A 26,254-nucleotide genomic window follows, 5' to 3' on the forward strand; every position below is an offset into this window, starting at 1 on the left:
AGCTGGACCATGTTGCATTCGGGCTCTACTACTGCAGTAGCTGAGAGAAGGTAGCTGGACCATGTTGCATTCGGGCTCTACTACTGCAGTAGCTGAGAGAAGGCAGCTGGACCATGTTGCATTCGGGCTCTACTACTGCAGTAGCTGAGAGAAGGTAGCTGGACCATGTTGCATTCGGGCTCTACTACTGCAGTAGCTGAGAGAAGGTAGCTGGACCGTGTTGCATTCGGGCTCTACTACTGCAGTAGCTGAGATAAGGTAGCTGGACCTTGTTGCATTCGGGCTCTACTACTGCAGTAGCTGAGAGAAGGTAGCTGGACCATGTTGCATTCGGGCTCTACTACTGCAGTAGCTGAGAGAAGGTAGCTGGACCATGTTGCATTCGGGCTCTACTACTGCAGTAGCTGAGAGAAGGTAGCTGGACCATGTTGTATTCGGGCTCTACTACTGCAGTAGCTGAGAGAAGGTAGCTGGACCATGTTGCATTCGGGCTCTACTACTGCAGTAGCTGAGAGAAGGTAGCTGGACCATGTTGCATTCGGGCTCTACTACTGCAGTAGCTGAGAGAAGGTAGCTGGACCATGTTGCATTCGGGCTCTACTACTGCAGTAGCTGAGAGAAGGTAGCTGGACCATGTTGCATTCGGGCTCTACTACTGCAGTAGCTGAGAGAAGGTAGCTGGACCATGTTGCATTCGGCTCTACTACTGCAGTAGCTGAGAGAAGGTAGCTGGACCATGTTGCATTCGGGCTCTACTACTGCAGTAGCTGAGAGAAGGTAGCTGGACCATGTTGCATTCGGGCTCTACTACTGCAGTAGCTGAGAGAAGGTAGCTGGACCATGTTGCAGCAGGGCTCTACTAATGCAGTAGCTGAGAGAAGGTAGCTGGACCATGTTGCACCATCTACTACTGCAGTAGCTGAGAGAAGGTAGCTGGACCATGTTGCAGCAGGGCTCTACTACTGCAGTAGCTGAGAGAAGGTAGCTGGACCATGTTGCAGCAGGGCTCTACTAATGCAGTAGCTGAGAGAAGGTAGCTGGACCATGTTGCACCATCTACTACTGCAGTAGCTGAGAGAAGGTAGCTGGACCATGTTGCAGCAGGGCCCTACTACTGCAGTAGCTGAGAGAAGGTAGCTGGACCATGTTGCATTCGGGCTCTACTACTGCAGTAGCTGAGAGAAGGTAGCTGGACCATGTTGCATTCGGGCTCTACTACCGCAGTAGCTGAGAGAAGGTAGCTGGACCATGTTGCATTCGGGCTCTACTACTGCAGTAGCTGAGAGAAGGTAGCTGGACCATGTTGCATTCGGGCTCTACTACTGCAGTAGCTGAGAGAAGGTAGCTGGACCATGTTGCATTCGGGCTCTACTACTGCAGTAGCTGAGAGAAGGTAGCTGGACCATGTTGCATTCGGGCTCTACTACTGCAGTAGCTGAGAGAAGGTAGCTGGACCATGTTGCATTCGGGCTCTACTACTGCAGTAGCTGAGAGAAGGTAGCTGGACCATGTTGCATTCGGGCTCTACTACTGCAGTAGCTGAGAGAAGGTAGCTGGACCATGTTGCATTCGAGCTCTACTACTGCAGTAGCTGAGAGAAGGTAGCTGGACCATGTTGCATTCGGGCTCTACTACTGCAGTAGCTGAGAGAAGGTAGCTGGACCATGTTGCATTCGGGCTCTACTACTGCAGTAGCTGAGAGAAGGTAGCTGGACCATGTTGCAGCAGGGCTCTACTAATGCAGTAGCTGAGAGAAGGTAGCTGGACCATGTTGCACCATCTACTACTGCAGTAGCTGAGAGAAGGTAGCTGGACCATGTTGCAGCAGGGCTCTACTACTGCAGTAGCTGAGAGAAGGTAGCTGGACCATGTTGCAGCAGGGCTCTACTAATGCAGTAGCTGAGAGAAGGTAGCTGGACCATGTTGCATTCGGGCTCTACTACTGCAGTAGCTGAGAGAAGGTAGCTGGACCATGTTGCAGCAGGGCTCTACTAATGCAGTAGCTGAGAGAAGGTAGCTGGACCATGTTGCACCATCTACTACTGCAGTAGCTGAGAGAAGGTAGCTGGACCATGTTGCAGCAGGGCTCTACTACTGCAGTAGCTGAGAGAAGGTAGCTGGACCATGTTGCAGCAGGGCTCTACTAATGCAGTAGCTGAGAGAAGGTAGCTGGACCATGTTGCACCATCTACTACTGCAGTAGCTGAGAGAAGGTAGCTGGACCATGTTGCAGCAGGGCCCTACTAATGCAGTAGCTGAGAGAAGGTAGCTGGACCATGTTGCATTCGGGCTCTACTACTGCAGTAGCTGAGAGAAGGTAGCTGGACCATGTTGCATTCGGGCCCTACTACTGCAGTAGCTGAGAGAAGGTAGCTGGACCATGTTGCATTCGGGCTCTACTACTGCAGTAGCTGAGAGAAGGTAGCTGGACCATGTTGCATTCGGGCTCTACTATTGCAGTAGCTGAGAGAAGGTAGCTGGACCATGTTGCATTCGGGCTCTACTACTGCAGTAGCTGAGAGAAGGTAGCTGGACCATGTTGCATTCGGGCTCTACTACTGCAGTAGCTGAGAGAAGTTAGCTGGACCATGTTGCAGCAGGGCCCTACTACTGTAGTAGCTGAGAGAAGGTAGCTGGACCATGTTGCAGCATGGCTCTACTAATGCAGTAGCTGAGAGAAGGTAGCTGGACCATGTTGCAGCAGGGCTCTACTAATGCAGTAGCTGAGAGAAGGTAGCTGGACCATGTTGCAGCAGGGCTCTACTACTGCAGTAGCTGAGAGAAGGTAGCTGGACCATGTTGCATTCGGGCTCTACTACTGCAGTAGCTGAGAGAAGGTAGCTGGACCATGTTGCATTCGGGCTCTACTACTGCAGTAGCTGAGAGAAGGTAGCTGGACCATGTTGCAGCAGGGCTCTACTACTGCAGTAGCTGAGAGAAGGTAGCTGGACCATGTTGCAGCAGGGCTCTACTACTGCAGTAGCTGAGAGAAGGTAGCTGGACCATGTTGCAGCAGGGCTCTACTACTGCAGTAGCTGAGAGAAGGTAGCTGGACCGTGTTGCAGCAGGGCTCTACTACTGCAGTAGCTGAGAGAAGGTAGCTAGACCGTGTTGCAGCAGGGCTCTACTACTGCAGTAGCTGAGAGAAGGTAGCTGGACCGTGTTGCAGCAGGGCTCTGCTACTGCAGTAGCTGAGAGAAGGTAGCTGGACCGTGTTGCAGCAGGGCTCTGCTACTGCAGTAGCTGAGAGAAGGTAGCTGGACCGTGTTGCAGCAGGGCTCTACTACTGCAGTAGCTGAGATAAGGTAGCTGGACCATGTTGCATTCGGGCTCTACTACTGCAGTAGCTGAGAGAAGGTAGCTGGACCGTGTTGCAGCAGGGCTCTACTACTGCAGTAGCTGAGAGAAGGTAGCTGGACCGTGTTGCAGCAGGGCTCTACTACTGCAGTAGCTGAGATAAGGTAGCTGGACCGTGTTGCAGCAGGGCTCTACTACTGCAGTAGCTGAGATAACATAGCTGGACCGTGTTGCAGCAGGGCTCTACTACTGCAGTACCTGAGAGAAGGTAGCTGGACCGTGTTGCAGCAGGGCTCTACTACTGCAGTAGCTGAGAGAAGGTAGCTGGACCGTGTTGCAGCAGGGCTCTACTACTGCAGTAGCTGAGATAAGGTAGCTGGACCATGTTGCAGCAGGGCTCTACTACTGCAGTAGCTGAGAGAAGGTAGCTGGACCATGTTGCAGCAGGGCTCTACTAATGCAGTAGCTGAGAGAAGGTAGCTGGATCATGTTGCAGCAGGGCTCTACTACTGCAGTAGCTGAGAGAAGGTAGCTGGACCATGTTGCAGCAGGGCCCTACTACTGCAGTAGCTGAGAGAAGGTAGCTGGACCATGTTGCAGCATGGCTCTACTAATGCAGTAGCTGAGAGAAGGTAGCTGGACCATGTTGCAGCAGGGCTCTACTAATGCAGTAGCTGAGAGAAGGTAGCTGGACCATGTTGCAGCAGGGCTCAATTACTGCAGTTGCTGAGAGAAAGTAGCTGGACCATGTTGCAGCAGGGCTCTACTAATGCAGTAGCTGAGAGAAGGTAGCTGGACCATGTTGCAGCAGGGCTCTACTAATGCAGTAGCTGAGAGAAGGTAGCTGGACCATGTTGCAGCAGGGCTCTACAAATGCAGTAGCTGAGAGAAGGTAGCTGGACCATGTTGCAGCAGGGCTCTACTACTGCAGTAGCTGAGATAAGGTAGCTGGACCATGTTGCAGCATGGCTCTACTAATGCAGTAGCTGAGAGAAGGTAGCTGGACCATGTTGCATTCGGGCTCTACTAATGCAGTAGCTGAGAGAAGGTAGCTGGACCATGTTGCAGCAGGGCTCTACTAATGCAGTAGCTGAGAGAAGGTAGCTGGACCATGTTGCAGCAGGGCTCAATTACTGCAGTTGCTGAGAGAAAGTAGCTGGACCATGTTGCAGCAGGGCTCTACTAATGCAGTAGCTGAGAGAAGGTAGCTGGACCATGTTGCAGCAGGGCTCTACTAATGCAGTAGCTGAGAGGTAGCTGGACCTTGTCAACAGTTAGTCTCTCTTGTCACTGAGTGTAAAAAAGCCCTGATAACAGCGAGCAGGTTGGTGAGAGGTGCCGTTAGAGCAGACAGGGCTGAGCTCCAGCCTCACGCCACCAGGGTGTTAGCCCCCCCATCTTCTCCCCCTCTGCCCCCACTGCCATGCTCTGTGCCTCTTTAATGAGTGTCAAAAACAGGGATGATCAATATAAAGTGGACAGATACAGTGTGAGAAGTGGGGGGAGCAATGGTGTGTGTGAGTGCAAGTGCATGTAAGTGTGTGTTTGTGTGTGTGGAGGACTGAGACGGTATGCAGATCAAAAGAGGTTCTGCTGTGGACCTGTAGTATGGACCACAACATCCTTTACCATCATCCCACAACAACAATGGGCTTCCTGAAGCTGTGGAGGAATACCACAAATAACTGTCTCCAATCAGCCAGTCTGCCTCGGCATGGAGTGTATGTGAGCCTACAGGTCAACCTGAACCATTGTAACCAAAGTCTATACGTCTAAACAATCATGTTGAGGGAGTGGTGCCTAGAATGGTGTCTGGGAAGTAACAGATATGTGTGGTTTGTTAAAAAAGCTGAGTAAAATATTTCAAATCAAATCAAATGGAATTGGTCACGTAAACATTTAGCAGATGTTATTGCAGGTGTAGTGAAATGCGTGTGTTCCTAGCTCCAACAGTGCAGTAATACCTAACAATTCACAACAATACACACAAATCTAAAAGTAAAAGAATGCAATTAAGAAACATATAAATATTAGGACAAGCAATGTCAGAGCAATGTCAGAGTGGCATTGACCAAAATACAGTAGAGTATAGTATATGCATACAGTGCATTTGGAAAGTATTCAGACACCTTGACTTTTTCCACCTTTTGTTACTTTACAGCCTTATTCTAAAATGGATTAAATAGTTTTTTCCCTCATCAATCTACACATAATACCCCACAACGACAAAGCAAAAACAAGTTTTTAGACAACACATGGGATAAACAAACGTACAGTCATTAACACAATAGAAAAATGTGTAAACAGTGTGTGCAAATGAAGTAAGGAGGTAAGGCAATAAATAGGCCATAGTGGTGAAGTAATTACAATTTAGCAATTAACACTGGAGTGATAGATGAACAGATGAGGATGTGCAAGTAGAAATACTGGTGTGCAAAAGAGCAGAAAAGGGGGTTCTTCAGCTGTTCCCGTAGGATAACCTTTTGAAGAACCCTTATTGGTTCCAGGAAGAACCCTCTTGAGTTCCATGTAGAATGCTTTAGACAGAGGGTTCTACATGGAATCTAAAAGTGTTATACCTGGAACCGAAAAGGAGTATCGTGAGGACAGCCGAAGAACACTTTTGGAACCCTTTTTTCTAAGAGTGTATTAACCCATACACGACACGTGGTCCACAGAGGGTGTACACACCAATTGAGAATCTTATACAAGGTGGCTGTCATTTGGTGCATGTGATGCCAAACGAATAGATCAGTGGAGATGCTATCTGAGACCCAAGCCACCATCTGCAGTGGAATTCCTAAATCTGGCATGAACGTGCACCCTCGTAGCTGTGGAGGCTAATGTAGTCAACATGTTTGTGTTGGGGTAAGTTGAGCATCAATGGCCATGGGTTTGAGCCAATGGTTGAGCCAATGGCAAGTTGAGAAAATTGAGTTGTTTAATGTATTTATTTCTATTGACTGATTTCCTTATATGAACTGTAACAGTAAAATCTTTGAAATTGTTTCTATTTTTGTTCAGTCCCTTGATGGAGTGATGCTGAATGCATAAACTTACCCCACTCCCCCTACTCCGAAAGTCATGAAAAGAGAAAATGAATCAGATTGTCCCCACTTTTTCATGTGAATTTAACATTCCCAGGGACTCAGTCCTTAAAAGAAAATTCCACTCAAAAACTATATTTAGATATTTGTTTCAGTAGTCCCTTGTTGATAAAGTCCCAAAATCATTTCAGCATCAGCAATCAAGTTTTCAAGATACAGAAAGTATCCGTCTCTAAAGTATATCTTGAAAACTTGATTGATGACATTCAAAACATTTTAAACAGTTCTTAACTTGATATGATAGTTCTAATCTAGATATGTGTTGGTGTAGACTAGAGAGGTATTGAGGGAACACTGGAGAGCCTCTACGTATGACAAGGTAAAGGATATCCTGGAGAGAGGGGTTTGGCCCGTGCCTTGCGCCTGTCACAAATAACAATAAAAAGTATGAATAACTCATAAGGAGACCCCTGATGTCCTGGGGGAGTTGTTAGATTAAAGGCTAAACAACATTAGTAGCTCAACGTGTGTGTGAGAGAGAGAGAGAGAGAGAGAGAGAGAGAGAGAGAGAGAGAGAGAGAGAGAGAGAGAGAGAGAGAGAGAGAGAGAGAGAACAAGAGAGAGGGGGGAAAGAGAGCAAACAGTCCCTTGTCCATTCAAAGACAAAAACTTGGGCGGGCGTTTCAAGTACTGATTGAATAAATGAGCCTAGTGACAGTGTGAAAAGAGACTGTGAATGGAGAAGGGAAAGGTGGATGGCAGTTATTATATTTCCCTCTGGAGACTGGTGTTCCCAGGGGATGTAATTGATTTAGATGGATCAACAGTGGGGTTCCCACAGCCTGCGTCTGTTTGTTCTCCAACAGCAGACCCCATTGAGCAGACTGACCCTCTCCACGAACAAGAGGGGAGAGAAAAACAAAAACAACTACAAAACCCGGGTGGAAGAGAGCAAAAGGACTGTTCACACTGGCCCATAAATCGGTCCCTTTACTCTCCAACATTTGATTGTTTTCCTGCCCCTCCCCACACACCCTTATTTTTAGGACTTTGATAGACTTTATTCTCAGGCTTCTATTTGAGACTGTTTTTATTGAGTTTTTACGTGAAATCGCACTAATGGCCTGTTAAATTCTGAATTTGTTGCTGTAGCGTTGATAAAGAAAGAAAAAAGAGAATCTCAGACCACTTCTTTTCAATGCAACATCAAGCCGGGTCAACTCCCCTTTGATATAACAGCACCACTAGAGATGTTCTAAGTTAACTGAAATATGCTAAAGTTGTACTGTAAAAGCTATCTACCTATGGTTCAGCTACAGTAGTAGCTTATGTTAGCATTCAGCTAACTAGTAGCTAATGATCTATGATGATGCAGAAATAATTTTGTTAAGTGTGCTCAGCTCTTTATAAATGGCACGGTGTGGTAACATTACTGCACTTTCATATATGAGGGGTAGTAATCGTTCCTTTTTAATCAGCTAACGTTATTTAATTGTTAGCCAGCTAGCAGTGCCAAATGTGCTATTGTCTTGTAAATTAGCTAATGAGTTTTACGGATGAGAAAATAACCCCTTTATTTGTCTGCACATGCTTGTGAATGGTTGCAATATGGTTAAGATGGGAAGTTGCTCACATAGTTGATTAATAGTTAGTTAAAGCATGCTTACTGGCTATTGTCACAGTAACTGTGATGTTTACAGTAAATATTGCTGCTGTGTTACCAATCCACATCCAAATGTAAGGCAATAATGTAATGTAAATTGTAGAAATCTCTTCGCGACACCTCTCCTCCAACTTTCTTCCAACTCTCCCGTCAGTCTGAATGGGCCCTTGACTATCAGCAGAGGAACAGAAGGGGAAAAACATCTGACCTGCTACTTTTCACAGCAATCTTCTCCAAAACAATGCCGACTCTGCCGGTTAAACAAGAGGTGAAAAAAGCAAACGTATTAAATAAAGTTTCTCCATACTCTGCCAAGAAAGAGAGTCCACATTAGCTTAGTACACTGTTATCTAGAACCTTTACATATTTATTTTTTATTTCACCTTTATTTAACCAGGTAGGCCAGTTGAGAACAAGTTCACATTTACAACTGCGACCTGGCCAAGATAAAGCAAAGCAGTGCGACAAAAACAACAACACAGAGTTACACATGGGATAAACAAACGTACAGTCAATAATAATTGATAATTGATAATAATAATTAAGAAACATATAAATATTAGGACAAGCAATTTTAGAGCAATGTCAGAGTGGCATTGACCAAAATACAGTAGAGTATAGTATATGCATACAGTGCATTTGGAAAGTATTCAGACACCTTGACTTTTTCCACCTTTTGTTACTTTACAGCCTTATTCTAAAATGGATTAAATAGTTTTTTCCCTCATCAATCTACACATAATACCCCATAACGACAAAGCAAAAACAAGTTTTTAGACAACACATGGGATAAACAAACGTACAGTCATTAACACAATAGAAAAATGTGTAAACAGTGTGTGCAAATGAAGTAAGGAGGTAAGGCAATAAATAGGCCATAGTGGTGAAGTAATTACAATTTAGCAATTAACACTGGAGTGATAGTTGTGCAGATGAGGATGTGCAAGTAGATATACTGGTGTGCAAAAGAGCAGAAAAGGGGGTTCTTCAGCTGTTCCCGTAGGATAACCTTTTGAAGAACCCTTATTGGTTCAAGGAAGAACCCTTTTGAGTTCCATGTAGAATGCTTTAGACAGAGGGTTCTACATGGAATCTAAAAGTGTTATACCTGGAACCGAAAAGGAGTATCCTGAGGACAGCCGAAGAACACTTTTGGAACCCTTTTTTCTAAGAGTGTATTAACCCAGACACGACACGTGGTCCACAGAGGGTGTACACACCAATTGAGAATCTTATACAAGGTGGCTGTCATTTGGTGCATGTGATGCCAAACGAATAGATCAGTGGAGATGCTATCTGAGCCCCAAGCCACCATCTGCAGTGGAATTCCTTGCATGAGCTCAGTCTGATAGTAGGACACTCAGGTGTGTCACTTTTTAATCCCCTCCATCATCACCCTTGTGTGCTTGTGTGTGTGTCTGTGTGTGTGTGTGTGTGTGTGTGTGTGTGTGTGTGTGTGTGTGTGTGTGTGTGTGTGTGTGTGTGTGTGTGTGTGTGTGTGTGTGTGTGTGTGTGTGTGTGTGTGTGTGTGTGTGTGTGTGTGTGTGTGTGTGTGTGTGTGTGTGTGCTGGCTCTTGACAATATATTGAATGTTGATCAAATCTTTTTTTTTAAACAGATAAGGAAAATGTTCTGACTTTAATCTCTTGAAAACAATCATGTTTAAAGCTAATTCATAATGGTTTGATTTACCTAAACTGAGTAAGCCTGTAATAAAATCACTTCTCCATTGCCATGCCCTTTGACAACCCACTGGGCCACCCAACCATAACAATATGTATGGATTTACTCCCACACTTCAAACCAGACAAGAATACCCTGTGGCATGGTCAAGGACATGGACAGCTTTTTATGGTTAGTTTATTTTTTCCCCAAGTACGGCTTTATTGTGTCTAGGAGCTTATGCATTCAAATGAGTCTATCTGCCCTCTTTCTCACACTCTGGCCACAGGCAGCTGGCTAGTGGACAAACTGAGGGTGAATCAAGGGTGCTCCAGCTTTTAGTCATTGTTTTATAGCTATTTCAGCCCAGGCAATGCTTATTTAGGCTTCAATAAGGAGGTGATGGGACACTGGGACTCTTGTATCAGTTAGAGGGAGCATTCAAAAGCACATGACCAACATCAATCACTGATGAATTGTAGGCCTGCTACAACAATGAACAATTGTCACTGGTGCTGTGAAATTCTGTATGTATCATTATCTTATTCAATCCATGTTATTTCCCTCATCAACAGGATCTTTGAGTCTACAACAAGAGCACCATATTGCCAGAGGGACATCCATCATTGTGTGGAAAAGTGCCTTTTATTTTAGTATGGCGCTTAAAATTCTGCCTGATTCTTCTGGTTCAGTGCCTCACATGCAGACAGTCGTTTCTTTCTAGGTGACTGCTGAGGTCATACTATCCTGGGAAATGTAAGTTATCCATTTAAATCAACAAATGATGCCGACCTCTTCTGAGTATATGAATGTGCCCGGGGGCAGATGGCAGCGTTCCATAACCCATAGACTTAGAGCACTACCCCCCAAGGGGGATCATGCATCCCTGGGTCATCAGTTGGTCACACCAAGGAAGAGGGAGAGAGTGAGAGATAAAGGGAGGGGAGGGTGGAAGAATGAGATAGAGGTGACTCTTGTTCGCCCTTAATCCCCCAAATTGAGCAAATACATTTTAGAGTTCTGCATATGCAAACAGAGGGGTTTAAGACTCTCTCCAACCCTGATTAGGCCTCTATCTTATCAAGGATAGGGATGCCTATGAATAATTACAGACAGCCATGTAGACTTATTTTACCCGCTTGTCTTTTTGACAGCTGCCAGCAGTATTTTCTATTTCAATTTGACCAGGCAAGTCAAACCCAAATAAACAAGACAGCTAAGTCTATTCTATCCAAAATAAACTAGACAGCTAAGTCTATTCTATCCCAAATAAACTAGACAGCTAAGTCTATTCTATCCCAAATAAACTAGACAGCTAAGTCTATTCTATACCAAATAAACTAGACAGCTAAGTCTATTCTATCCCAAATAAACAAGACAGCTAAGTCTATTCTATCCCAAATAAACAAGACAGCTAAGTCTATTCTATCCCAAATAAACAAGCTAAGTCTATCCTATCCCAAATAAACAAGACAGCTAAGTCTATCCTATCCCAAATAAACAAGACAGCTAAGTCTATCCTATCCCAAATAAACAAGACAGCTAAGTCTATTCTATCCAAAATAAACTCGACAGCTAAGTCTATTCTATCCCAAATAAACTAGACAGCTAAGTCTATTCTATCCCAAATAAACTAGACAGCTAAGTCTATTCTATACCAAATAAACTAGACAGCTAAGTCTATTCTATCCCAAATAAACAAGACAGCTAAGTCTATTCTATCCCAAATAAACAAGACAGCTAAGTCTATTCTATCCCAAATAAACTAGACAGCTAAGTCTATTCTATCCCAAATAAACAAGCTAAGTCTATCCTATCCCAAATAAACAAGACAGCTAAGTCTATCCTATCCCAAATAAACAAGACAGCTAAGTCTATCCTATCCCAAATAAACAAGACAGCTAAGTCTATCCTATCCCAAATAAACAAGACAGCTAAGTCTATCCTATCCCAAATAAACAAGACAGCTAAGTCTATCCTATCCCAAATAAACTAGACAGCTAAGTCTATCCTATCCCAAATAAACAAGACAGCTAAGTCTATCCTATCCCAAATAAACAAGACAGCTAAGTCTATCCTATCCCAAATAAACAAGACAGCTAAGTCTATCCTATCCCAAATAAACTAGACAGCTAAGTCTATCCTATCCCAAATAAACAAGACAGCTAAGTCTATCCTATCCCAAATAAACAAGACAGCTAAGTCTATTCTATCCCAAATAAACTAGACAGCTAAGTCTATCCTATCCCAAATAAACAAGACAGCTAAGTCTATCCTATCCCAAATAAACAAGACAGCTAAGTCTATCCTATCCCAAATAAACTAGACAGCTAAGTCTATTCTATCCCAAATAAACTAGACAGCTAAGTCTATCCTATCCCAAATAAACAAGACAGCTAAGTCTATCCTATCCCAAATAAACAAGACAGCTAAGTCTATTCTATCCCAAATAAACAAGACAGCTAAGTCTATGCTATCCCAAATAAACAAGACAGCTAAGTCTATTCTATCCCAAATAAACTAGACAGCTAAGTCTATTCTATCCCAAATAAACTAGACAGCTAAGTCTATTCTATCCCAAATAAACTAGACAGCTAAGTCTATGCTATCCCAAATAAACAAGACAGCTAAGTCTATTCTATCCCAAATAAACTAGACAGCTAAGTCTATTCTATCCCAAATAAACTAGACAGCTAAGTCTATCCTATCCCAAATAAACTAGACAGCTAAGTCTATCCTATCCCAAATAAACAAGACAGCTAAGTCTATCCTATCCCAAATAAACAAGACAGCTAAGTCTATTCTATCCCAAATAAACTAGACAGCTAAGTCTATCCTATCCCAAATAAACAAGACAGCTTAATCAAGGCAACCAATAGTGGTGCATCAATATCATCATTTTAAACAGATTGCAACACTCCAGTAATGGCTTATTTTCCCATGGAGGAGGCACACTGTTGTCTGACACTCATAACATGAAGGAGCCAGTTGTCACGACTTCCGCCGGAGTGGGTCCCTCTCCTTGTTCGGGCGGCATTCGGTGGTCGACGTCATCGGCCTTCTAGCCATCGCCGATCCACTTTTCATTTTCCATTTGTTTTGCCTTTGTCTTACACACCTGGTTTCAATTCCCCAATTACTTGTTCATTATTTAACCCTCTGTTCCCCCATGTCTGTTTGTGAGTAATTGTTTGTATGTAATATGGTCCGTTATGTGGGCTACCTTTATTGTATTGTATTTGTCTATTTTGAGTAAATTACGTTTATTTACTCATATCTGCTGTCCTGCGCCTGACTCCTCTACACAAGCTACACACAGACCACATTACACCAGTGGTTTAGTGGAGGGTAAATGCAAGTAAATGCATTTTACCCAAACTTTTTTTGCAAGACAGTTTACCCACCTTTGAGGGAAAATGCTTTGAATGTACAGGGAGCATTACTTAATTCACTGCGACCGGCAATCAGAGTTTACTCAGCTATTCCTTGACCACTACATCACTGGTATGAGCCGTGTCTGTGTGTGTTGAGACACATCAGCTGCTATCTCAATTAAAACCAGAGATCTCTGTGACTCAGTAGTTGAAGGAGGAATTTGTCCAACCCCATCTCTGAGAGAGAGAGAGAGAGAGAGAGAGAGAGAGAGAGAGAGACAGAGAGAGACAGAGAGAGAGAGAGAGAGAGAGAGAGAGAGAGAGAGAGACAGAGAGAGAGAGAGAGAGAGAGAGAGAGAGAGAGACGGATCAACAAAAGAACAGTGCAAACTAGAATGCTATTTGGCCCTAAACAGAGAGTACACAGTGGCAGAATACCTGACCACTGTGACTGATGCAAACTTAAGGAAAGCTTTGACTATGTACAGACTCAGTGAGCATAGCCTTGCTATTGAGGAAGTCCGCCGTAGGCAGACCTGGCTCTCAAGAGAAGACAGGCTATGCCCACAAAATGAGGTGGAAACTGAGCTGCACTTCCTAACCTCTTGCAAAATGTATGACCATATTAGAGACACATATTTTCCTCAGATTACAAAGACCCACAAAGAATTAGAAAACAAACCCAATTGAAATAAACTCCCATATCTATTGGGTGAAATATCATAGTGTGCCATCACAGCAACAAGATTTGTGACCATTTGCCACAAGAAAAGGGCAACCAGTGGAGAACAAACACCGTTGTAAATACAACCCATATTTATGTTTATTTATTTTACCTTTTGTATTTCAACTATTTGCACATAATATGACATTTAATTAAAATGTCTTTATTCTTTTGGAACGAATGTGAGTGTAATGTTTAACGTTCATTTTTATTGTTTACTTCACTTTTGGTTATTATCTACTTCACTTGCTTTGGCAATGTCAACATATATTTCCCATGCCAATAAAACCCTTCAATTAAAATTGAGAGAGAGAGAAAGAGAGAGACCACAGATTCCAATTGTCTATACTTAAACTATTTAATATCATCCTCAGTTCTGGCATCTTCCCCAATATTTGGAACCAAGGACTGATCATCCCAATCCACAAAAGTGGAGACAAATTTGACCCCAATAACTACCGTGGAATATGCGTCAACAGCAACCTTGGGAAATCCTCTGCATTATCATTAACAGCAGACTCATACATTTCTTCAGTGAAAACAATGTACTGAGCAAATCTCAAATTGGCTTTTTACCAAATTACTGTACGACAGAACATGTATTCACCCTGTACAACCTATTTTTTATTTACCTTTATTTAACTAGGCAAGTCAGTTAAGAACAAATTCTTATTTTCAATGACAGCCTAGGAACAGTGGGTTAACTGCCTGTTCAGGGGAAGAACGACAGATTTTACCTTGTCAACTCAGGGGTTTGAACTTGCAACCTTCCGGTTACTAGTCCAACGCTCTAACCACTAGGCTAGGCTACCCTGCCGCCCCAATTGACAAACAAAAAAAACAAAAAAAGGTAAATAAAGGTAAATACTTCTCATGCTTTGTTGATTTCAAAAAAGCTTTCGACTCAATTTGGCATGAGAGTCTGCTATACACATTGATGGAAGGTGGTGTTGGGGGAAAAACATATGACATAATAAAATCCATGTTCACAAACAAGTGTGCAGTAAAAATTGGCAAAAAACACACACATTTCTTTCCACAGGGCCGGTAGGTGAGACAGGGATGCAGCTTAAGCCCCACCCTCTTCAACAGATATATCAACAAATTGGTGAGGGCACTAGAAAAGTCTCCAGCACCCGCAATCAACCTACTAGAATCTTAAGTTAAATGTCTACTGTTTGCTGATGATCTGGTGCTTCTGTCCCCAACCAAGGAAGGACTACAGCAGTACCTAGATCTTCTGCACAGATTCTGTCAGTCCTGGGCCCTGATAGTAATATAATAATAATATATGCCATTTAGCAGACGCTTTTATCCAAAGCGACTTACAGTCATGTGTGCATACATTCTACGTATGGGTGGTCCCGGGAATCGAACCCACTACCCTGGCGTTACAAGCGCCATGCTCTACCAACTGAGCTACAGAAGGACCACTAGTAATCTCAGTAAGACAAAAAATAATGGTTCTCCAAAAAAGTCAATTTGCCAGGACCACAAATACAAATTCCATCTAGACACCATTGCCATAGAGCACACAAAAACGATACATACCTCGGCCTAAACATCAGTGCCACAGTTAACTTCCACAAAGCTGTGAACGATCTGAGAGTCAAGGCAAGAAGAGCCTTCTATGCCATCAAAAGGAACATAAAATTCAACATACCAATTAGGATCTGGCTAAAAATACTTGAATCAGTTATAGAACCCATTGCCCTTTGTGGTTGTGAGTTCTGGAGTCCGCTCACAAACCAAGAATTCACAAAATGGGACAAACACCAAATTGAGACTTTACGTAAAACACCAAATAATGCATGCAGAGCAGAATTAGGCCGATACCTGCTAATGATCAAAATCCAGAAAATAGTCATTCAATTCTACAACCACCTAAAATGAAGAGATTCCCAAACCTTCCATAACAAAGCCATCACCTACAGAGAAATTAACCTGGAGAAGAGTCCCCTAAGCAAGCTGATCCTGGGGCCCTGTTCACAAACACAAACAGAGCCCACAGAGCCCACAGAGCCCCAGGACAGCAACACAATTAGACCCAACCAAATCATGAGAAAACACAAAGATAATTACTTGAGACAATGGAAAGAATTTACAAAAAAAACAAGCAAACTAGAATGCTATTTGGCCCTAAACAGAGAGTACACAGTGACAGAATACCTGACCACTATGACTGACCCAAACTTAAGGAAATATTTGACTATGTACAGACTAAGTGAGAATAGCCTTGCTATTGAAAAAGGTCGCCTAAGGCAGACCTGGCTCTCAAAAGAAGACAGGCTATGTGCACACTGCCCACAAAATGAGGTGGAAACTGAGCTGCACTTCCTAACCTCCTGCCAAATGTATGACCATATTAGAGACACATATTTCTATCAGATTACACAGACCCACAAAGATTTAGAAAACAAATCAAATTTGATAAACTCCCATATCTATTGGGTGAAATATCACAGTGTGCCATCACAGCAGCAAGATTTGTGAGATGTTGCCCCAAGAAAAGACAACCAGTGAGGAACAAACACCATTGTAAATACAACCTATATTTGTGTTTATTTACTTTCCCTTTTGTACTTTAACTGCATATTATTACAACACTGTATATAGACATAATATTACATTTGAAATGGCTATTCTTTTGGAACTTTTGTGAGTGAAATGTTTTATTGTTTATTTCACTTTTGTTTAACTATTTCACTTGCTTTGGCAATGTAAACATATGTTTCCCATGTCAATAAAGCCCTTTGAATTGATATTGAGAGAGAAAGAGAGGTTCTCACAGAATCACACCTCTCCATCTGGACAGGCCCCTTTCCAAATGTTAATCACAGCAGGGACCCCCATTTTTCAACCTACATCAGGGACAACTCTCTTTACAAGACTTTGGGGGTAAACAACTGCTGTTTTTTTGGGGGGTTGTTGTTTTTTTGGTCCTCACTTTCTAGATTCACTTTCTAGGATGTCAATCATCAACTGTTGTCAATCGTCAACAATAATTTCCACATCAAGTTACACTGTGTCTAAACTTTAGACAATTAGTATACGTTACAGGACCATTTATAAGACTATATACGTACTTTTATAAAACTAACCACACATGCATTCCATGTTTAAAACTTTGTGTTGTTCTTGCCGAGAGATTAAACAGTGGTCTTTAAATACCTATGCTAAACTTTGACCCATGATAAAGCACACTGGGTCCAGATCAACTCAGCCTTTTCTGTGTAAATCTGTGAGTTATATGTTCCACCTGCTACAGTATATCGATCATTAGCCTACAGAGACCCATCAACTTTATTTTACCATAAGATTCAACCTGTTCAGTATAGTCATCTTGACTCTGACAAACGTATATTAGCACTGGTGTGTGTCTCCCCCCTTGTGTTTAATGATGAACTCGGCAACCCTTTCAAGCTCCACTAACTCTGTTCCCATTCTCAGGACAGAACAATCTACCCCGAGAGAAGGGGAATCTCAAATGTTGTAATGGTATTACAGAATTACAAGAAAATGGGAGTCAGAATAGTTAGACTAAACAATAGGAGCAATACCAACAGCACAGGACAAGATATTGGCACAAAAAATCTGTTTTTTCTTTGTTTGTTTTTCCCATCTACTGTTATGTATGCTTGGGTACAGTGAAGAAGTGGGTATACTCTAATTTTGTAAAACATTTCCCAAATGGCTCGCCCAGGGAAGGAAAGACACCCTGTGGGGGAAATTATTTGACAACAGTGACAAACACTCTGAATGACCTACAATTATAAATCCCATATTGGTCTTTCACAGTAATGCCAACCCAAACTGTACTGTGCAAGTAGGCTAACAGTAGGCCTACTATTGAAACAGATAAATGAGGCTTTCAACTGAGTAAAAAAATGGCCACTGGATTGAAGCAAATAATCATAATATCTTTATGCTAGTTAGGAATAGGCTACTTTGTAACTAGTTAACATTTAATTGAGAAGTTTACTGGGAAAGCCTTTCTATCTACCAGAAGATGGTTAGGCATATCATTAGCATCGCTATATTTTTCCTGTTCCTCAATTGTTTGAAACCTAAACATTTTACTTGCGGTATGTCTTACTTTGCTTCAAAGTAGCCTATAGCCAAAATTCCACGATAGAAACTTGGAGGCAATTATATTATAATGACTTCCTTATATGCATTCTGTTCTATTGGTTTTCTTTCAACTTTCTTTCATTGTCTAGCAACCAAAGCCATTATCCTACTCATGTTAGCATCCCATGCTAGTTATTGCATCTTTAGATCTCCCCTCTTTCTACATTTCTAACGGATATTTCCAAATCTGTGCATGAAACCTCTCGCATGTATGGTGCACATTTTAGAACATGTTTCCCTCAAGTTGCATTACCGCCATGAGCACATTGCTGCTCCTTAAATGTGAATAAATAATAGTTAATCAACATTTTAAGCTAAACATTCAATGCAGTCATGCAGTCTTCTCGATTTTCATTTGAAGCTTTTTTTTTAGAAAATATGTGTCTTGTTTGTATCAATTGTAAAGACATTGGCAATGTTGTTTCTGTAGTCAACTTTGTTCTGAAGTTATCAGTGGTCAAATCTAACAAAGCACTTTGCTGTTCTACCAGTGGTCTGAAGCGGGTGTTAGATTTGATCATTTTCAAGTGCAAATTTAATAAGGATGGTTTTGGGAAACAGCTCGGAGATTAACGATGCTCCTATAAAGGTTTTAATGATGAACCTAGCCTTAAAATATAAACAGTACCCATGGCTATATAGCCTATTTCAATCATATTGAAACACATGTCATAATCAATCAATTGACTTATACTTTGCTTCTTGTAGGCTCTATCTGGACCTTGTCTCAATATATTTCATGATGTGTAGCCTAACGTGCGCAATAATGTGCCAAATTTGTGATTTTGTGCATTTTCATTGGATAAGCTTCATAATAAGCAGCCTCAGTATTTGCAGTCATAGGTGGTAATATCTCTCTAGGTCTCGTCAGTATTGTGAAATAATTATAATGTTAAGGTAAGATTTGAATGGAGAAAGCTGATCAGAGAGCCTTTATTTCAATCCTATCAGCAGCCCTATCGACACATGCTCCAACTAGCACTTAGCGAACATTCTTTTTGTGTGGTGTTTTGGGAAATGCATGTTAGGCCTACATCTTCAGCGGTTGTAGGAAAGATACATCGTTAACACTCGTAAGTGTTCCATGCCATCGATCAACCAGGCCCTGATCTGTTCCATCAGCCGTATTAATTCATATGGCGTATAGCCTACTTCCGCAACACTACTTTGATATGCATCGTGGGGATAAAGAAGTTAGCAGGCCTATACACAATGCCCATTGAAAAATATGTGGGTATACAACGTATACCTGCGTAAACCCTCCACTACACCACTGATTGCGTATTTAGCCTCTCTTTCATGTCTACCGATGAAATAACTTTATGTTAAAAGTAAAAGAAACGAGCAAAGGAAATAGCAGTGGTGGAAAAAGTACCCAATTGTTATACTTGAGTAAAACTAAAGATACCTTCATAGAAAATTACTCATGTAACAGTGGAAGATTAAAAGTATTTGGTTTTAAATATACTTAAGTGTCAAAAGTATATGTAATTGCTAAAATATACCTAAGTATCAAAAGTAAAAGTACAAGTGAAAATAATTTCAAATTATTTATATTAAGCAAAGCAGGTGGCCACATTTTGTAGTTTTTATTTATTTACAGGTAGCCAGGGACACACTCCAACACTCACATAATTTACAGATGAAGCATGTGTTTAGTGAGTCCACCAGATCATAGGCAGTAGGAATGACCAGGCATGTTCTCTTGATAAGTGTGTGAATTAGACAATTTTCCTGTCCTGCTTATCATTTAAAATGCAACAAGTACTTTTGGGTGTCAGGGAAAATGGAATTTATTGAAGTAAAAGTAAAAGTTGTCAAAAATATAAATGACAAAGTAAAGTGCAGATACCCCAAACACCTACTTTAAAGTATTTTTACGTAAGTACATTACACCACTGGGAAATAGGGATCTCCTTCCACGTTTGTTGGCCACACGAGAATCGGTGGCTTTGGCGACACCACATGGACGTCTTCGTTCATTGCAGATACAGTTTTGGCGCACTTTCTGAACGGACGCTTTCTGAACGCCCCTGCTCACAAATAGGCATGCGTGTTTCTCATTCATCACAGCGTTTCCGCTTCCTTTATGTCTCCCGTTCTTTTTGAGAGGTATGTTTATAGCTAGCTAGCTATGTTGTTAACGTTTGCAGTACACGTGCTTCTATTTTCCCGTACAATGTTCAAATTGTGACTCACAGGCCAGAAATGTTTTGATAGCAACTATAATCTTCCGGTTGATGGTGTTTGAAGTTTCCCATTTGGCATCTCTGTAATGGAAATGGCTCGTTTGCGAGTAACAACTGTAGCTAGCTATGCTCGTTTGTTAGCCTAGCCAACGTTAGCTATCAATAATAATAAGGAAGCCCTTTGCGACAATTGCAATGTTTGTACTCCACTGTATGATATAAGGAATTGTAAGATGAAGTTGGAGCATCTGTGTAATTTAATTGATCACCATGTTTTTGTCCTGCTAACGTTAAATCGGGTTTTCCAACACCAACCAGATTGAAACCCACTCACTGTTTGTTGGTAGCTACATCATGGGAGCCTACTTGTCGCAACCAAACACAGTGAAGTCCTCTTCCAATGGTGGAAACCAAAAGATGAGCTTCGGCTTTGCAGCCATGCAGGGCTGGCGTGTCTCTATGGAGGTAAGATGATCTAAAAACATTGTTTGTTGGATTGGATTCATCAGTAGTTCTTTGCCAATGTTGTCTAGTTACCACCTAGAAAGAATGCGAATGACATGATTTGGTTTAGACGACAATAAAAAGCTTTATCTAACTGGCTGTAAGGGATAGGTAGTCCTTATATAACTTTAAAGTTTGGCATCTTAGGTAACTAACTATATGATTCCAACCATTAATGTGTCATAGTGTTAACTTAGTTGAGGCTTAAATATGAAACTCAACGTTGTTGTGCAGGAAGACTTTGTTTGTAGCTATCGTTAGCTGGGTAGCTAAATTGTTACTGGGTAGCTAAACTAGCTAGCTATGTAGCTAACTTTCCTGCATGTACTGATATGGAGATTCCACACTAAATTTGATTTGGTATGTTCCCCTTTAAAGCCACGTCTGTAATATGTGCATACCATTAAGACTGTGCCAACAAATGCATTCCATTCCATTTTCACATTCAAATGGCACTAGTCTGATTTAATGATTTATAAAATCTGATGGAAGGCTCAAAATGTCTATTTATTTTACCAGGTAAGTTGACTGACACATTCTCATTTACAGCAACTACTTGGGGAATAGTTACCTGAGAGAGGTAGGGGGGTGATTTAGTCAATTGGAAGCTGGTGATGATTAGGTACAGTGGTGGAAGAACTACCCAACTGTCAAACTTCAGTAAAGATACATTAATAGAGAATAACAAAATTAAGTCACCCAGTAAAATGCTACTTGAGTAAATGTATTTGGTTTAAAATATACTTATGTATCAAAAGTAAGTGTAAATACTTTCAAATTGCTTATATTAAGCAAACCAGGTGGCACCGTTTTCTTTTTTATTTACAGAAAGGGGCTGAAAGCCAGGGGCACACTCATAATTTACAACCAAAGCGTTTGTCTTTAGTGAGTCCCCCAGATCAGAGGCAGTAGTGATGACCAGGGATGTTCGGTTCATAAGTGTGTGAATTAGACTGTTTTCCAGTCCTGCTAAGCATTCAAAATGTAACAAGTACTTCTGGGTGTCAGAGAATTTATGGAGTAAAAGGTTCATTTTTCTTTAGGAATGTTGTAAAGTAACCCCAAAAATACAAATTCAGTATTTTAAAAGTATTTCTACTTAAGTACTTTACACCACTGATTCGGTATGATGATGAGGATCAGATTGGGAATTTGTCATTCCATGAGAGTAAAATGTTTTTGTTTCTTGCAACAGGATGCTCACAACTGCATTTTAGAACTGGATGATGAAACAGCCATGTTTTCTGTGTATGATGGACATGGAGGTACTGTGTATTCTTACTATCCCTAAGATCAACTTTTTTCAGCATACCACAACCTTGTTTTTGTTAATACCGGAGACTATTAAGCTAGTTACTTTAAGTTAAGTAATCATTACTTTAAATGCTTTTGCCTTCACAGGTGAGGAAGTTGCATTGTACTGTTCCAAGTACCTACCTGATACCATTAAAGAACAAAAGGCTTACAAAGATGGCAAACTGCAAAAGGTGAGTGGAAGAATGCATTTGGGCTAGGGAAAGGAATCCTTTTGACATGGGCAGTTTAAAAAAATACAATTTAACCTTCATTTAACTAAGCAAATCAGTTAAGAACAAATTCATATTTACAATGACAACCTACTGGGGAACAGTGGGTTAATTGCCTTGTTCAGGGGCAGAATGACAGATTTTTACCTTGTCAGTTACTGGGCCAAAGGTCTAACCACTAGGCTACCTTCTGTTGGATATGTAACAATTAAGCAGGCCTACCAATAAATAATGCATTTTGGGCACCCTTAAAGCTACAATGTAACCTTTTGGGTGACATGACCAAAATATTTTTTACTTTAGTTTGTTTAGTAAAAAATGTCTTTATTTCTTGAACTGCATTGTTGGTTAAGGGCTTGTAAGTAAGCATTTCACGGTAAGGTCTATCTATACCTGTTGTATTCGGTGCGTGTAACAAATACAATTTTATTTGAAATATGCGTAGAAATGTGTTATATAGATATGTCAGTCATTGAAAGCAAGTCGACGAGGTGTATGTTCTATGTGCTCTAATTATATGCTTCCCGTAAAGTTTTGTTATTGCGTCTTTTGTCCATCAGCTGTAAATATACTAGATTTTTGGTTATGGAAAATATATTTCACAACGGTTTAGACGGTACAATGATTTTCTACACAATGACTGCTTGTGTTGTCACAAACTGAAACTAGGCAAACTATTAGAATTTAAGCAACTAGGAAATTGTGGAGCGATTTCTGCGATATTGCATCTTTAAACAATATTAAAGTGAGTACCAATTTTGGTTGTAGATCTTGTGCTCTTTGTCAAACTTTCCTCCATAGGAGCATACATTGTCTTACTGGGTGGATTTATGTCGATGTGTTTCAGGCTTTGGAGGATGCATTTCTGGCAATTGATAGCAGGGTGACCACAGAGGAAGTGATCAAAGAGCTTGTTCAGATCGCTGGCCGCCCACAAGAGGAAGCACCAAATGAAAAAGTTGCTGAAGAAGATGATTGTGAGTAGACTCCAACTGCCCAAGATCTAGTAAAATGATTGGTCACATACATGTTTAGCGGGTGTAGCAAAATGCTTCATATGTAGTTAGACATTCCTGTGGCTGGAATCATAAACCATAATTCAAAACAAATTATTTGTAATTCAACCCCGTGTGTTCCTTTCTCTCTGTTAGTGGACAATGAGGAGGCTGAACTTTTGCATGAGGAGGCCACCTTGACCATTGAAGAGCTGCTCGTTCGCTACGGACAGAACCGCAATGCACTCAAACACAAGAAGCTCTGTCCGGAGGGCAACAAAGAGTCTGGGGAAGGTGAACCACATTCCTATGGGGAGAAGGGCATCAATGGAGAAGTGGAGGGTGAGATGGACAGCAATGGGAAGGCCAAGGCTGGTGGTGGTGCAGGATTCTCCAAGCTGCGGGCCTGCAGGAGAGCAGGAGCGGACAGCTCTTCAGCGACAGGAGCAGCAGGGTCCTGTGAAGGAGAGAAGGACACCGGGCCTTCTTGCTCTTCGTCAGCGGCCCCGGCTCCGGGAGATACCAGCTCCAAGTTCTTTGAGGACAGTGACGAGTCGGGGGAAGAGGAAGATGGGGGAAGTGAAGAGGAGGTGAGGTGGAAGAACAAGCCTTCAGGAATTACTGTAACTCTGGCCAACCCTCTACCTGAAGAGCTACTGGGTGTGTAGGCTTTTGCCAACGGTTCTTACTCACCTGGTTAAGATAATCATCGTCCTGGTGAGCAGCTATTGTCTGAGATTCTGGTTGGAGAAAATGTCTGCAGAAGGGCTGCTCTCCAGGAGGAGGGTTGGTCACCTCTGCTGGATCAGATTTCCCCCACTGGATTTGAACAATTAAAGTCTAAGCTTTTTATACTTTTTTGAAAGAATCGTATGTGGGTTAATGATGTAATTATGTTTCTACAGGATGGCAGTGAGGAAGGTGAAAGCAGTGATGATGAAGAGGAAGACACTGAAGAGGGAGAGGATGAGGAGGAAGAGATGTGCTACCCCGGAATGGATGGAAAAGAAGAGGTAGAATACACAGCTTAATTTAGATCCTGCCATGACCCTAAAGGAAACAAACCTGAATGGAGAGCCTGAGTAGCCCTGGTTGTTGTAATGGGGCTATTCATGTCTATCTGGAGTAGTGGTCACTTTTTGTCTCACTATTGCAACATTCTATCCTGCCTTTGTGTTTTGACCTGGATTAAACTGAAGGCGGCTATTCTCCGATAAGAGCTCTGTGTCTCTACCCCTCCTAGCCTGGCTCAGACAGTGGCACTACAGCAGTGGTGGCTCTGATCAGAGGGAAACAGCTGATTGTAGCAAACGCCGGGGACTCCCGCTGTGTGGTGTCTGAGAAGGGCAAGGCCATAGACATGTCCTACGACCACAAGCCAGAGGATGAGCTGGAGCTGGCCAGGATAAAGAATGCTGGGGGAAAGGTCACCATGGACGGCCGCGTCAACGGAGGACTCAACCTCTCCAGGGCCATCGGTAAATGGATCCTCCTGCATATCCTAGCCCTGGCATTGGTGTTTCGATTGAAATATCAGGCATAGTTTCCAGTAAAGAATGGCCTTGCTGTTGAAGAACGGGCATCAGACTGAAAGGACATAACTAAATGGCCTTTGTTGTGTTTTCAGGCGATCACTTTTACAAACGAAACAAGGCCCTTGGCCCAGAGGAGCAGATGATCTCCTCAATGCCTGACGTCAAAGTGCTCACCCTCAACCCGGAGCATGACTTCATGGTCATTGCATGCGACGGAATCTGGTACAGCTTGTTTGATACTAGTGTTTTATAGTACTGTTTTCTCTTAAATTAGGCCGTACTTCAATAATCAATTTGTGAAATGGAACCACCTCTGAATTCCTCCTTAATGAGTGTCATCCACAGGAACGTCATGAGCAGTCAGGATGTTGTGGACTTTGTCAGTCAGAAAATAAAGCCTGATGCCAGTGGCGTTGCCAGGCCTCTGTCCTCCATAGTTGAAGAGGTAAGAGATATAACTTTTTTAATACATTTGTTTTACTTGAGCCATCAGTCCCCTGTATGCATAACATTTTTCATTCTTTAACAATGGACTATGAACTTTTTATTTGGTCTCCGTAGCTACTTGACCATTGCCTTGCACCTGATACGTCTGGAGATGGTACAGGCTGTGACAACATGACCTGCATCATAATCACGTTCGGCGCTCATCCTGGCAACAGCATGGCCGACATCACCAATAAGAGAAAGCCTGAAGAGATTATCCCAGAGAAGAATGGGAATGACAGCAAGAAGTCAAAAAGCGAATAGAACTGCCAACAAGTAGAATAGCTCCAGTCCTTTTCACAAGCCAGGACTTTTTCTCTGGAAACTTTTAAAGACAGTGGTCTCTGGAATAGGATGAGTTTTAGTTAATGTCCCAAGGTACAAGAATAAACGGAAAACAGAAAAACATTTTCTTGGTGTGTAATTGATTTTGCTTATCTGCCCCATTGGAAATGTGACTCCTAGTGTACTGTTTGTCACCACGCCCTTTATGTATATACTTGTTAATTGAATAAATGCATTTTCTTTAATTATGGATCAATGTGACATTTGGTGCATACTTCTGACACCATTGTAATTACGAATACATTTTAAATGTGATGAGTGACATCTTGTCTACTTTACCAGGAAAATCCCTGTTTGCACTGGGCACATGTCCCCTGACAGAACACTGAGAAACTACTCAACAGTTAAATAGATTTAAACATATAAAATTATTCAATTCATGTAACATTTTATACTAGCTGTATTTTAATGAATACATTTTACATTCCTTGCACTCACTGATTCCCGGAACTTGGCCAACCTGCTGAGTTAAGGCCACTTGCTATTTAAATGTCTCATACCTTGGTTTGCACATCCTACCTTGGTTTCTTTAACTATGCCTTGAATTTTGCATTACTCGATTATGGTCCAGGTTTTGTTAGTAAACTATTCAAGGGACAGAAGCTCCACTTAATCTGTTTTATGCTGGACTAAAAGGTCCACTCAGTTAAAGGGATACTAAAACATATTTTAGTACATTTATTACTTTCAGAGAACATTGTGAGTTCCACATGAACAATCACATGAATATTTTTTTCCCTCCCTAAATCAATAAAGTTGACAAACCTGTAATTTTG

The 26,254-nt window shown here is 41.9% G+C and overlaps 1 protein-coding gene across 2 annotated transcripts; it reads left to right on the forward strand.

Annotated features, from left to right (window-relative positions):
• The first annotated feature begins 19,898 nt into the window (after positions 1–19,898).
• On the forward strand, positions 19,899–25,668 carry LOC118376188 (protein phosphatase 1G-like). Of its 2 annotated transcripts, none has more exons than XM_035762876.2 (11): positions 19,899–20,010; positions 20,406–20,552; positions 21,787–21,856; positions 21,993–22,078; positions 22,965–23,094; positions 23,269–23,702; positions 24,018–24,125; positions 24,356–24,590; positions 24,740–24,869; positions 24,993–25,092; positions 25,209–25,668. In XM_035762876.2, exons 2-11 carry the CDS (start codon positions 20,442–20,444, stop codon positions 25,395–25,397), a joined length of 1,593 nt encoding a protein of 530 aa, XP_035618769.1. In that variant the 5' UTR covers positions 19,899–20,010; positions 20,406–20,441; the 3' UTR covers positions 25,398–25,668. The 2 variants fall into 2 exon arrangements, with proteins under 2 accessions (XP_035618769.1, XP_035618768.1); XM_035762875.2 differs by having other exon boundaries at positions 19,992–20,010; positions 20,435–20,552.
• Positions 25,669–26,254: the final 586 nt, after the last annotated feature.

The sequence above is a fragment of the Oncorhynchus keta genome, chromosome 2, assembly GCF_023373465.1.
Source record: "Oncorhynchus keta strain PuntledgeMale-10-30-2019 chromosome 2, Oket_V2, whole genome shotgun sequence".
Classification (NCBI taxonomy): Eukaryota; Metazoa; Chordata; class Actinopteri; order Salmoniformes; family Salmonidae; genus Oncorhynchus; species Oncorhynchus keta.